A 14,254-nucleotide genomic window follows, 5' to 3' on the forward strand; every position below is an offset into this window, starting at 1 on the left:
TTATGTTTGGGAGAGAGAGACAGAGTGTGAGCGTGGGAGGGGCAGAGAGAGGGAGACCCAGAATCGGAAGCCGGCTCCAGGCTCCGAGCTGTCAGCACAGAGCCCGACGCGGGGTTCAAACTCACGGACCGTGAGATCATGACCTGAGCCGAAGTTGGCCGCTTACCGACTGAGCCACCCACGTGCCCCTCAAAATCACATATTCTTAGTAAGAGAGAAAAGCAACGTAGCATAAAATAAAATAGGGTTTTAATCTTTCTCCAGGTCACCTTCATTTGAATCGTGGTACAGCTTTGCTTTTGCCATGAGGACCAATTCTAGGCACCCCTCCTTCCTCAACGCCCTGAAATAAAATGCCCTTTTTCCACCACATAAACCTCATCCTCTCCAAAACTTCCTCCACTGCGTGCATCTGTGTACGAATAGAAAGTGACCTATCAAGGCAGCACATCCTCCTCACGAGAGGACGCAAAGGGTCTTTTCTCAAAATCTAGAGATGGCTAACTCATTTCAACAAAGCGTTTAAGATGAGAAAATGAGGATTTCTTTTATTTTGGAATGTTTCTTTGTTTTTGAGAGCGAGAGAGACAGAGCACGGGCAGGGGAGGGGCAGAGGGCACGGGAGACCGAGAATCCGAAGCAGGCTCCAGGCTCCGAGCTGTCCGCGCAGAGCCCGACGCGGGGCTCGAACTCACGGACTATGAGATCATGACCTGAGCCAAAGCCGGACGCTTAACCGACTGAGCCACCCAGGTGCCCCAGAAAATGAGGATTTCTAAAATACATATTAGTCCAGTTTTACCCGTGAGAAGTGGCTAGATACTTTTCCCCATCGATGTTGTCTTCTAAGAGCGCCATAAAATATTTCTAAAGATGTTAAGGCCACATGTGTCTGCAATCTAATAAAACTTAACAGGGCGGGGGGGGGGGGACTTTTTGCTGGCCATTGCTAACCACGTGCTCGGGAGAAAATAGCCAACATTTATGTTATCATTAACCAAGCTGGGGAATGAGTACGTGTACCTGCACATCCAGCAAAGGCAGATAAGCTTGGCACCCGGTGGCAACTTCCACGGGACTACAACTGACTGCTGGTATCTGACAGGAGCGTTACTGCAGCCGAATGGCCCCCAGCTGAATTCGATCTCAGGGCTAGGAGGCCAAGACAGGAGTGGTGGCCTTCTGTGCTCAATTCATTGTTTGACTTTCCAGTCTCTCCTTCACTAGGCTGTCGAGGGTGAGATAGTCGTAGTTGGTCGAAGAGAAGAAGCAGAGGTGCCCTAGGAATAAGAGAGAGTGGGGTGCCAGCTCTACAAGCCAGACTGTTCTTTTGTGTCTTCTATAATCTCCCCTCTCACTCTACCCTCCCTGCTCTTAGGAGGAATATGGACGATTATGGACACACTCGGTAGTAGGGAAATACAATTGATTCTCATTAATTGTGGTAGTTATGTTCTATAAAGTCGCCAGGAACACTGAATTGGCCAATACTGAACCATCGCTCTTAGGGGAGAACGAACACACACACACACACACACACACACACACACACACACTAACCCCTCGCATAGATGATATGATCTTAAATCCTGAAAGCAAGTCTCCTGGTAGATTCTATTGTCTTTATTTTATGAAAGAGAAAAAGAGCTTCCAAAGTGTTAACTGACTTGCCTGAGGCTGGACAACGGACGGGCACCAGAATTGGGACTCCAAGCCCATCCATCTGGCCCCAGAGCCAGACCTTCTTACACCACACTGCCCTACCCTTACTGTCTCCACTTATTGTCGGACTATGGAAGAGCTAAAACAAGAAGACTGAGAGTGTCCTTGTTCAACCTCAGCTGGGTGCTGGCAGGGTGACTTACATTTTTTTTCGGGCTCTGAGCGTGCCCGACGTGCGTGTGAAAAGGCCACAAGTATTGATTTCGGGTTACAAGTGGAGTTGTTAATTTTAGCGAGCGTACACATCGCAAATACGGAAGCTGTGACCACTGAAGGTGCGCTGTGGAGTTTGTGAGGAGGTCCCTGTTAAAAGCAGAGTTGGGAGTGCCTGCAAACACCTTGTCCATATTTTATGGCTGGTTCCTTTGCACCCCTTCGAAGACTTCTCAGAGAATTCTTGACTGACCTTCAATAAAACGGGCCCTACTCTCAGGCACGGGCAATCACATCACCCTCTTTAATTTCCTCTATGTACTAGTCATGAGCCGAAAGTTTTATTTATTTCTTGACTTGTTCAGCCTGTTCCCCTATGTTTGTATGTAAACTCTGTGATAGTGTGGACTTTGTCTGTGCCCAGCACTGGAGTGCTGCCCTGATACACTCTCAGAACCCCATTGCTATCATTTGAATGAATAAATGATTAGATAGGTGAATGAATGAATAGTTGTATGCGTGTCTTTCAAAGTGAGGGATGCGAGTGTTTTATAAGAATAGGCTTGAGCTTGCATAACATGGGCCGTCCCGCTCGCAGCCTCAGATAAGGCGTCAGGGCCTAAAAATGGGATAATAACACCTGAAAGAAGAGTTGAATCCTGCCAGGATGCAGATGGGATCTGACTTTAGAAGAATTACGTTAGAGATGAAGTCAGTACTAAGAACTAGGGACAAGGATGGGGGGAATGATTCGTCATCCCTAATTATCTTCATCCCACTCTTGTCTTTAGGTGAGGGACCAAGAAGGTGGACATAGAGGTCTATGAAAGAAGGTTTGAGGCTTGTTTCTTGCATCCTTAGGTTGGCTCTACTCAAAGCGCTTGTATTAGCCTTCGTGATTCTGAATCACAAGACGTGAATCAGAAATCGAGGGTTGAAATCATAACCAAGAGCTGCCAGCTTCCAAACCAAACCTGCGAACTAGAAACACCTGAACACGCTGCGAGCGACCAATAAACCCATATTTGGGTTAATAGCCCATATAAGAAATGAAATCCAATCAAGTCATTAACTTCTTTTAAGTGACACATAAAACAGCCAAACTGTGGAAAACTTCTTTGTAGTGGGAGAATTTTAGAAACACAGGATAGCATTCAACTTCTTTTATTGTACCTTTTGGAGTAGAAGAATGCTAGAGTTACAAAAATTTGGAAGCTTCATCAAAGTATCAAAAGAGATTCAACTTGCCCGGTTTCAAAGGAAAGTCAACTCTGTGTTTTTTGAAAGATCTAAGGAAAATACTTGGCCTAAAATGAATGGATCATGTTTCCAAATTTCTGAGAAATTATATTTTGGGCCAGTGGTGGTTGTGGTATCAGCTTTCCCAAAACATATTTGGCTCAACAAAGTAGATTTCAGTCTACTTTTTTTGTAAAACAAATCTATCCATCATAAATATCAAATGGTCAGAATTTGGATTAAATCAAACCCCATGCTAGGATGGCAGCTGGGACACTTTTCCTCCCGTGGAGTAACCCAAATCCCAATGATCTGGAGAGTGAAATGGATCCCAAACTAAATCATAGTCTATTAACAAAGCTACTTCTCAATGCAGATGATACTACTTGAGATTTGTCTGTGACTTCACAGTGTTAGCTATTTCCTCAGATATTAGTTCATGTATTTACCACAATAATCCCACGTGGCTGAGACAGCAGATACCGTTCCCTTCATTTTACAAAATAAGGGAATTTTGAAATGGTTATCTTCCTGGACTTTTCCAACATCGACCTATGAGTAGAGCTAGTCCTCGACGCCACATTTCATGACACCTACCTCTAGAACTATTAGTGAGGTTGGATCCAGTTCAGTCAAAACCGGAATGTCATTAAGCACACAATATGTTAGCAACATCAAAACCTGAGGACTTCATGATACGGTCAATTGATTTTTGACAAAAGTGCTAAGACACTTCACTGAAGGAAAGAATAGTCTCTCCAGTAGATGGTGCTTAGGCAGCTGGCTATCCAGAAGTAAGAAGGCACAGTTGGACCCTGCTTGGAAGCATACGCAAAACCTAACTCAAAATGGTGCATAGACCTAAATGTAAGAGATAACACTTCTAGAGGAAAACAGAGTCCTAACTCTTCATGACCTTGGATCGGGTTGCTTAGCTATGACACCAGAAGCACAGATGACGATAGATAAATAAGTAAATTGGACTCTATCAAAATTGTCACTCTTGGGGCTCATTCTAGAAGATACTTTTCTGTGGGTTTTTGTTTTTTTTTTTTACTGTTTATTTTTGAGAGAGCGAGACAGAGCACAAGCAGGGGAGGGGCAGAGAGAGAGGGAGACACAGAATCCGAAGCAGGCTCCAGGCTCAAACTCATGAACCACGAGATCATGACCTGAGGTGAAGTCAGACGCTTAACCGACTGAGCCACTCAGGCACTCCTCTCAAAGATACTTTTCAAGTATAAGGTGCTACTTTCCAGAAATTTCACTCTCTCCATCATAATGTGCCCATGGTTTCAATATGATTCCTTCCTTTTCACAGTTCAGTTGTAGCCAGTTATTACATTCAGTTAGAGGTCAAAAGGCAAGACAAGAAATTTCTTGAGGGTAGTGGCATTTTGAGTAAATATGTCCATGGATAGCTGAGTTTTTATTTGGGAATCCTCAAGGGAAATTAGAAATGACAACATAAAAGTCATGGTAAGAGAAACTGAGTCCAGTGGTGAACCTCCTTGAAATATTAGCCTGGGTTCCACATTCTGTACTTACCCATCAAAACGTCTTTTTTTTTTTTTTTCTTAATGTCTATTTATTCTTGGGAGAGAGAGTGAGACAGAGCGTGAGCCGGGGAGGGCCAGAGAGAGGGAGACACAGAATCCGAAGCAGGCTCCGGGCTCCGAGCTGTCAGCACAGAGCCCGACGCGGGGCTCGAACCACAAACCGTGAGAACGTGACCTGAGCCGAAGTCAGACGCCTAACCGACTGAGCCGCCCCGGCGCCCCTCAAAACGTCTTTTAATTTTCTCTTTTGTTCATCACATTCAGCAAGCATGTTTGCGTGCTAATCTGACATAGGACCTGATCTCGGGGTTTGCTGCAAATGGCCAGTGACCATTATCTTCTCAATAAGAAGATGTCTTGAGTAGTCTCTCTCCTGCGTCTCATAACAATCAGGAATAAAACGCAAGGAATCTTGGCCTCTGGAAACAGGACGTGATTCCTCTGAACAGCCATCAGTGGATATTTATCCTGAACTTCTGACCCTACTTCCAGTTTATCTCATTCATAGAGAATGGAATTACTCCAGTTAAATAAAGTATCCCAAATCAGAAGGGCTTAATGACTGGGCCATGGCTCCTCCCTGAGATATGGTAGAGTAATCAATGATGCCATTGTCATTCTCTGTAACACTGCAACTTGCGTGCTGGGTTAAAATCATAAAACTCAAGCATGCTATCTCCATTTCCCACAGCTGTGGTTTTGGGGTCTCTGTTTGCGAATAAGCATTTCAGAATTGTCAAGAGGTGGAGGAAATAGCGTGTGCAGAGTATTTCCCAAGCCCAGTTGCCAAGAATGAGCTAATTGTCACCCTGCCTTGCATATAATGAGTCTTAAAAACTTCAAATAAGGGCCATTCTATAATGATCCACCTTTCCTGGAGAATGGCTTATGTTCATTGTAGAATCTTGGTCTTTCGGACGTATACCAGAAGTAAAATTTTAAATTATGTCATAAGGCGAATAAAATATCCAACCATCCTTTTTCTTTTTTGGTGTTTTCATAGTGACTAAATGCAAAGTTGATGTCTGTATTTAAAAGAAGAGTTAAGGGGCGCCTGGGTGGCGCAGTCGGTTAAGCGTCCGACTTCAGCCAGGTCACGATCTCGCGTGATCTCCCGTGATCTCGCGTGAGTTCGAGCCCCGCGTCGGGCTCTGGGCTGATGGCTCAGAGCCTGGAGCCTGTTTCCGATTCTGTGTCTCCCTCTCTCTCTGCCCCTCCCCCGTTCATGCTCTGTCTCTCTCTGTCCCAAAAATAAATAAACGTTGAAAAAAAAATTTTTTTAAAGAAGAGTTAAGTAAATATGATATAGTCTTGCTACGTTGCATTTGGAAAATGTGTCCAATGGACGTTAATAGTAGTCTGTCCTCCATAAAGGAATAATATTCTTTCTTTTTAAACTTACTTTATGTGTCTAATAGGCCAAAATTCCACTCTCTTTCAAGATATAGAAGAAGGAATTGCAAATATATCTCAAGTGTCAATTTCCAGCTAATTGGTAATAGCTGTGTATATGTTGTGTTAAGAAAGATTCTGTGGCTGAGTATGGCTTAGCAGAGAAGACTGCTATCATTGGATAATAGTGTTTTCCAAGACTGTAAGGAAGGGAGTAGACATGTAAGTCCTATATTTTCCATCTTTGTATAATTGGAAAAAGAGTTAACATTTAAAGTATCTTTTTAGTGATTACCAGAAACGTAGTAGTCTACGTTAAAGAGCATTTAACAGAAAACAAAGGCCAAATTAAATGCTCACCATTCCCTCTGTCCTGTAGGTCAACGCGTCACGTCAAGAAGCCAAATTGATGGAGGAGTGTGATCTTCTCATTGAGATCATTCAACAAAGACGGCAAATTATTGGAACCAAGATCAAAGAAGGGAAGGTATGATTTCTAGGGCAGAAGATAACCATATTCTCCTGGAGAGGATGTCATACTCCCATGCATTTCAATAGCTTAGGAAATATTGAATACCCCCTTTTTCTATATTTTCTATAACCCCCTCTTACGTCTTTAAGACGTAACTCAAAGTCCCTTGGTTGACCTTTTTTTTCTCTACCCCTTTCTTTGTATTATCATGGTCTCCTGTGCACATCTGTAATACAAGGATTGCATTGCATTACCTCTACTCCATTACAGAACACCGGGCGGTAGTGGGCTCCTGTGTGTTAAAACCATTATTCTTTTTTTCTTTTCTTTTTTTTTTTTTTTATTAAAAAAAAATTTTTTTTTAACGTTTATTCATTATTGAGAGACAGACACAGGATGTGAGCAGGGGAGGGGGAGAGAGAGAGGGAGACACAGAATCCGAAGCAGGCTTCAGGCTCCGAGCTGTCAGCACAGAGCCCGACGCGGGGCTCGAACTCACGAGCCGTGAGATCATGACCTGAGCCGAAGTCGGTCGCCCAACCGACGGAGCCACCCAGGCGCCCCAGCCATTGTTTTCATCTCTCTTCTCTATGAGAAGGTGGGTTCCACAGAGGAAGAGTTCATTTCCTATTTATCGCTATATCCTAGCAATTATCACAGTATTAAATAAATGTTTCAGTGACTCAGATTTTATATAGAGATGGCGAAGTGTTTTCCCATGCCTTTGAGCGAATTCAGACAGGTATAATTTTGTGGTGGCAAAATTCCTGTAGTTTCACTGTATCATATATCCCTTTGTGGATATATGAATAGTAATTCTTTTCTAATGTTTGTATGTTTAAAATTCCTACGGGTTTTATTGAAATACTTAGGATCCATTTTATTTTACCCATTTCTCTGCCGCCCTCCAAAGGTGATTTTGTAGCTATTTTAAAAACGGAAACAGTCATTCAAGATTTAACTATTACTGCTCATAACCATACTTTCATGAAACATGTATAATTAAATTAAATTAGCAACTATTAAGTGGTGCACAGAGGTAACGATAGCCAATATATGTGTTCTCTGTTCTCTACAAAATTTCAAAGGTACGTTCAGTATTGTATCATATTTTAGATCACTTTGTATAGGTTGAAAGCTATTTATTACAGGTAAATTGTGACGGCGATCAGAGACGTCAAAGTGAAATCAAATCAAATAGTTCTTGAAGCTGTTTACAGTGAATTAACAAATTAATGTGAAACCAGTCCCTGGCCAAGAACTGACTCAGCTGTGTTGAGAAGCGACTTTTCCCCACATACACATTGTACAACTTAGCATCCGCCTGGAATCCTCGCGGGATGTATTTCCCCTTCCATTATCGTGCACCACCTCTGAAGGCTCGTAGTAGTTTCTTATTGCTGCTGTAACAAATTACTGCAGACTGGGTGGCTTAAAACACCCGGATTTGGTATCTGACCTTCTGGAGGTCAGGAGTCCAAAATCAGTGTCACTGGCCTTAAAGCCAAGGTTTTGGCTGTGCTCTTTCCTTCTGGAGGCTCTAGGGCAGAATCCATTCATTGCCATTTCTCGGCTCCTGGTTTCCTTATCACATCACTCTGTGCCCTTTGCTTCCCTCCTCAAGTTTCTTTCAGCCTCTCCTGGTTCTCTCTTCTAAGGACCTTTCTTTTTTTTTAATTTTTTTTTTCAACGTTTATTTATTTTTGGGACAGAGAGAGACAGAGCACAAACGGGGGAGGGGCAGAGAGAGAGGGAGACACAGAATCGGAAATAGGCTCCAGGCTCTGAGCCATCAGCCCAGAGCCTGACGCGGGGCTCGAACTCACGGACCGCGAGATCGTGACCTGGCTGAAGTCGGACGCTTAACCGACTGTGCCACCCAGGCGCCCCTAAGGACCTTTCTAATTACATTGGGATCACTCAGAACATCCAGGATAATACACCCTCTCTCAAAGGTCCCTGCCTTAATCACATGCGCAATGTCCCTGTGTCATGTAAGGTGCCATAGTTCAAAAACTTCTGGGATTAGGATAAGAGCATCTTTGGGGGCCCTTAATTCAGCCCGGCCAGCATGCCTTTCCCTTGCTTAACTTCCCAGCATGACGACCTCTCTCATGAGCCGGATCAAGATAGTGAAGGGGTGCACGTGCAGTGACAAGAGCACATAGCAAAGTAGGGAAGCAAAGAGACATAGCTGGACCCAAAACAAGGGAAAGATCTCCACGGGCCAGAAATGGGACGAACCTGCAAAGCCGCGGCTGTGGCTAAAACACAGGCTAGTGGAGACTTGGTCTGGAAGAGACCGAAGCAGCTCCGCCTTCAAGTCCAATGGGTCAATAGTTCTTGATGCCTTGGGCTGAAGGGTACAAGTGCTCCGGATGGTATGGGGGACTGAAATCAGGCTCATTGGTTCATGCCACGGGCTGTATGAGGCTTCTCGCTTCCTTAAAAGACACCAAAAAGCGGGGCGCCTGGGTGGCGCAGTCGGTTAAGCGTCCGACTTCAGCCAGGTCACGATCTCGCGGTCCGTGAGTTCGAGCCCCGCGTCGGGCTCTGGGCCGATGGCTCAGAGCCTGGAGCCTGTTTCCGATTCTGTGTCTCCCTCTCTCTCTGCCCCTCCCCTGTTCATGCTCTGTCTCTCTCTGTCCCAAAAATAAATAAACGTTGAAAAAAAAAATTAAAAAAAAAAAAAGACACCGAAAAGGATTCTTGCCAACCTCTACCTACCTAGGGTCAGAGTTTTTAGCAAACTTCAGGCCTGGGAGTCTGGAACAAGCCCGTTGTCAGGTTAGCACCTGGCTCTGCACTATTTCTGACACCCACACAGAAGCCTCAGAGAGGCGGAGGTAATACCGGGTTCCCGAATGAGGACCCCCGAGGGTGAGGTGAGGGCGACTGACGGTAAACCCGCTGGGCGGGGTGGGCTAAGCAAGGAGGGCGAGGGAAGTAAAGATTATGGATAACTCCTTCCCTTTAAATCTGAAACTCAAACCACAGTTCTGGAGCATATAAGGAAAGCTTGCATTTCTAAAAATACAGCCGACAAACTCAGCAAAGACATTACCTCACCCCAGGTGAAATTCATTTTATGGGAAAATATTAAAAAAGATGTTTAAAGAAATAAATGAGGGCATAACTTTGATTTTAAAAGAGCAAAAACTTGTGAAACCACAAAAGGATAGAAAATAAGAGAGAAAGAAATAGGAAAATAACAAGTTAGCAGTTTGGGAGGTAAAAATGTAGAACCCTGAAACTACAAAGAAAACTTGGCCACGAGGGGAATTTGGAAACTGAGTTTTAGCCTCCCCGTAGGAGGGATATCCGCATGTAAGAAGATGAAATTCGATCCATATTTCATGCCATATACAAAAATTAAATCTAATTGTTTTCAACATTTATTCCTTTTTTGAGAGACAGAGACAGACAGTTGTGAGTGGGGAAAGCACAGAGAGAGGGGGAGACATAGAATCCGAAGCACGCTCCAGGCTCCAAGCGGTCAGCCCAGAGCCCGCCGTGGGGCTCGAACTCACGAACCGTGAGATCGTGACCTGAGCCGAAGTCGGACGCTTAACCGACTGAGTCACCCAGGCGACCCCCAAAATTAAATCTGAATGGATCATATACGTAATATGAAAGACAACGGGACAGAACTTGGAGGTGCCTGGCTGCCTCAGTCGGAGAGGCAGATGTGACTCTTGATCTCGGGGTTGTGAGTTCAAGACTCACGTTGGGTGGAGAGATTACTTGACAACAAAAAAAAAATCTTCAAAAAAAAAAGAACTTCTAGAAGAAAGCATGGGAGGAAATCCTGGTGAACCTTGAGTTGGGCAAAGATTGGTTTATACAGAATGAGAAAAAAACATCAAAGAAATCTTTACAAATTAAACAGATCATTCTAAATTGTATTTCATCAAAAGTAAAAACTCTTTATAAAGCGCTGTCAAAAGAATGTAAAGACAAGCCACAGATTGGGGACAAATTTTTATCTAAATCAAAAAGTATTTGTACGCAGATATATAACAACTTCTAAAACCTCGTTAGTGAGGAAATAAACAATACCTTTGCCAAAGCGGATGAAAGATTTGAATAGGTACTCTACCGAGGGAGATGTGTGGGTGGCACATAAAAACATGAGGAGATGTTCAAAATCATTAGTCATTAAGGAAGTCGTCAAGAAAAGTCATCGGGGCAAATTAGAACCTCGGTGTGATACCCTTCTTACCTAGTAGAATGGTTAAAATTAAAAAGCTGGACCATAGCAAGTATTGTTGAGAATGTGGAGGAACTGGAACTCTCGCATGCTATTTGTAGGAATGAAACAGTGCATTTGGGAGAACTGACAGGTTTTTTAAATTTTTTTTATATTTATTTATTTTTGAGAGAGAGACAGAGTGCAAGTGGGGGCGGGGCAGAGGCAGAGGGAGGCACAGAATCCGAAGCAGGTTCCAGGCTCTGAGCTGTCAGCACAGAGCCCGATGTGGAGCTGGAACTCCCGAACCGTGAGATCATGACCTGAGCTGAAGTCGGACGCTTAACTGACTGAGCTGCCCAGGCACCCCTGATAGTTTTTTTTTTTTTCTTTTTTAAATATTTATTTATTTTTGAAAGAGAGAAGAGAGAGAGCGTGTGTGTGTGTGCATGTATGCGTGCATGCATGCGTGCATGAGAGCAGGGGAGAGGCAGAGAGGGAAGGAGAGAGCTGTCCTTCACAGAGCTCAATTTGGAGCTTGAACCCATGAACAGTGAGATCGTGACCTGAGCCGGAATCGAGAGTCAGACGCTCAGCCAACTGAGCCACCCACACGTCCTGAACTGACAGTTTCTTAAGTAGTTAAACGTACACTTACCATATGATCCAGCCATTCCAGGTGTTTACCAAGAGAAATGAAAGCATGTGTCCCTGTAAGACATGTACATGAATTTTCGTGTGAGTGTGAAGGGTAAGAGCCCCAAACTGGAAATGAGCCAAATGTCCATCGACAGATGAAGAAACAATTTGGGGCGCATCCATAATGAAATACTATTCAGCAACAAAAAAGAACAAGCTACTGATACATGCCACGACATGGGTGAATCTCAATAAATTATGGTGAGCGGGGGCACCTGGGTGGCTCAGTCGGTCAAGCTCTGACTCTCGGTTTGGGCTCAGGTCAAGATCTCACGGTTCGTGGGTTCAAGCCCTTTGTTGGGCTCTGCGCTGACAACGTGGAGCCTGCTTGGGCTTCTCTCTCTCCCTCCCTCTCTGCCCCTCCCCCACTCACTCTCTCTGTCTCTCTCAAAATAAACAAGAAAAAAAAATAAAAATAAAAATAAATTATGGTGAGTGAAGGAAGCCAGACAGAAAGTAGTATATTCTGCATGAATACATCCATATGGAAGTTTAGAAATAACACTTTCTAATAATCTACAGCAACAGGAAACAGATCAGTGGTTGCTTAGTGACAGGGAGGGGTGGGCAGGACGAATTACCAAGGGGCTCTAGGAAAACTGGAGGCATGATCTATGTGTTCATTGTCTTGAACGTGGTGACTGTTTCCTGGGTTTATGCGTATTTGAAAACTTTTAAATTTGCATGTTAATTACGTACAGTTTGTTATCCGTTAATTGTATCTCTATAAAGCTGTTTATTTTTTTAAATGTTTATTTTGAGAGAGAGAGAACGAGCGAGCACAAGCAGGGGAGGGGCGGAGAGAGAGAGAGAGAGAGAGAGAGAGAGAATCCCAAGCAGCCCCTGAGCCGGCAGCACAGAGCCTGACTCGGGGCTGAATCTCACCAACCGTGAGACCACGACCTGAGCCGAAACCAAGAGTCGGATGCTTAACCGGCTGAGCCACCCAGGCGCCCCTCAATGAAGCTGTTTATAAGACAATTGCATATTTATATGATGGAACAGTCTTCAAAAATTAAAATTAATGAAGTAGGGGGATATGTATTCATATGGACAAATCACAAAAATATAAACAAGATTTACAGTACTTTTGTACGGAATGAGAATTGTTATATAACATTGGATAAACTGCAAAAAAAAAAAAAAAAAAAACAATCCCATACAGTGTTTGGGCACGTTGTACATGCTTGGGAGTCACCCACCCTGACTTCAAAAAAGGTGTTTTCCTCTCAAGAAGGACTTGAGTGAAATTAGGGAGGGACATACAGGGCTTCAATGCTATCGATAATATTTTACTTCCTTTTGAAAAATCTTACGCTAATATGATGAAAATATCGAGATTTGGTAAAGCTGGTACTGTGGATAGGAAATTTGCCCCTATTCCTTGAAAAATTGTGCGTGTGGAATTTCTCCCGTTTTTAAAAAAGTGCCCAGGGACATTTTCTCAGAAGCTGTGTTAGAAAGCACACAGTACTTGGGAAAGATGAGGCCCAGTTTGGCTTTCTCTTGAGTGACTGCTTTGGCATATCGCCAAGGAATAGTTGATCCCCAAACTCGGAATTCACAGTGACTGGGTCCCTGGCCAGGGTGTGTTGGTGTAAGGGATACATTTTGAGGAAAAGAGGAACATGGGTACCTACACCCTTTAAATCTGAGGTGCTGGGCAGGGAGGGCAAGCATGCCTGAGGACCCTGAACGCAGAGAAGGGACTGGGGGGGGGCCCTCTGAGCGGCACTTGGAAGTGGGGAGCTGGAGGAAGCGCCAGCAGGATTTGGGGGATCGTGGTGGTGAATTTCATCCACCTCGCGCCTTTGCCACCATGTGTCTCTGGTGCCGACACAGACCATTGCTCTCAGACCATTGTGCGTTCTTTGAAATACATAGCTTGGCAGCCTTTGTACTTGGACAGACTGGAGAGTCTCAAGCCATGAGACTCCCTGGGAAAGAATTGTCTTATCTCTTCAGTAGTGGGAGATAAATTTCATGTCAACACACGAAAAGCTGGCACCAGCCTCCAGATGAAGCAAATCATGTGCGTTATGTTCAGGCACGGGTCGATGGTAAAAAGCTGTAGCCGCAGAGAAAAAGGGTCCCTCGTCCTCACTGCTTTTGTGTACTCTAAATCTCCAAAATTTCAGATAATTAATCGGACTACACGTTCGGGCTTTTCTTCAGCCTGATTGAAATGCCAAGGACCGGCTTCCTTGGCCACTCAGGTATTTGTGATGACTGAGGATCAGTTGCTGGGACATAACAATGTTGGGGTGGAATCCTGCAATATACATAAAAGCACATGTATCAAAAGCATTTAAAATGCATTTCAAGAAAAACAAAGGGCTACTTTTCAAAGCATGCGTAAGGTATAATAAACAGCCAGTAAATCGCCATACCGAAGCCGGTGTCCCCAGTCAAAGGAGATCCACCAGGTGGGATATTTCCATGATGAGTATGGAACGAATTCCTGAAATTACAGGGTGCAATCAACACTTCCCAAAGGAAAAAAGAGCAGGGCCGACTCGGAAAAATTTCCCCTGTGGCAGTAACACATAATATAAAGGATCTTCTTATGTGTCAGGATCTAGTGTTTCTTTCCAAAAATCAAATTTTATTCATCTTGTCAGATTTTTAAAATAATACATGAAGTGTTTTCTAATGAAGAAATTAGTATTTTGCCAAACGCTCCGTGTCTGATCCCGAAGGGCTGTATACCAAGTAGGGTAGTGTTTCCCAGAGTGTGGGTCCGATCAAGGCCATCTGATCAGAATCGTTTCAGTTAGCAAACTTTTTTTGTAAAGGGCCAAATAATAACTATTTTGGATTCTGCCAGAC

General features: G+C 43.9%; 1 protein-coding gene across 7 annotated transcripts in view; it reads left to right on the forward strand.

The window, feature by feature from the left end:
* MID1 (midline 1) overlaps positions 1 to 14,254 on the forward strand; it is a 590,830-nt gene that overhangs the window by 536,950 nt on the left and 39,626 nt on the right. For all 7 annotated transcript variants that reach the window (XM_040467620.1, XM_040467625.1, XM_040467627.1 and 4 more), the window contains one exon: positions 6,445 to 6,552. In XM_040467620.1, the coding sequence (XP_040323554.1) occupies positions 6,445 to 6,552 (108 nt within the window). The remainder of the gene's footprint in view (positions 1 to 6,444; positions 6,553 to 14,254) is intronic.

Source organism: Herpailurus yagouaroundi, unplaced genomic scaffold (assembly GCF_014898765.1).
Source record: "Herpailurus yagouaroundi ecotype Mexico unplaced genomic scaffold, PumYag 67525, whole genome shotgun sequence".
Classification (NCBI taxonomy): domain Eukaryota; kingdom Metazoa; phylum Chordata; class Mammalia; order Carnivora; family Felidae; genus Herpailurus; species Herpailurus yagouaroundi.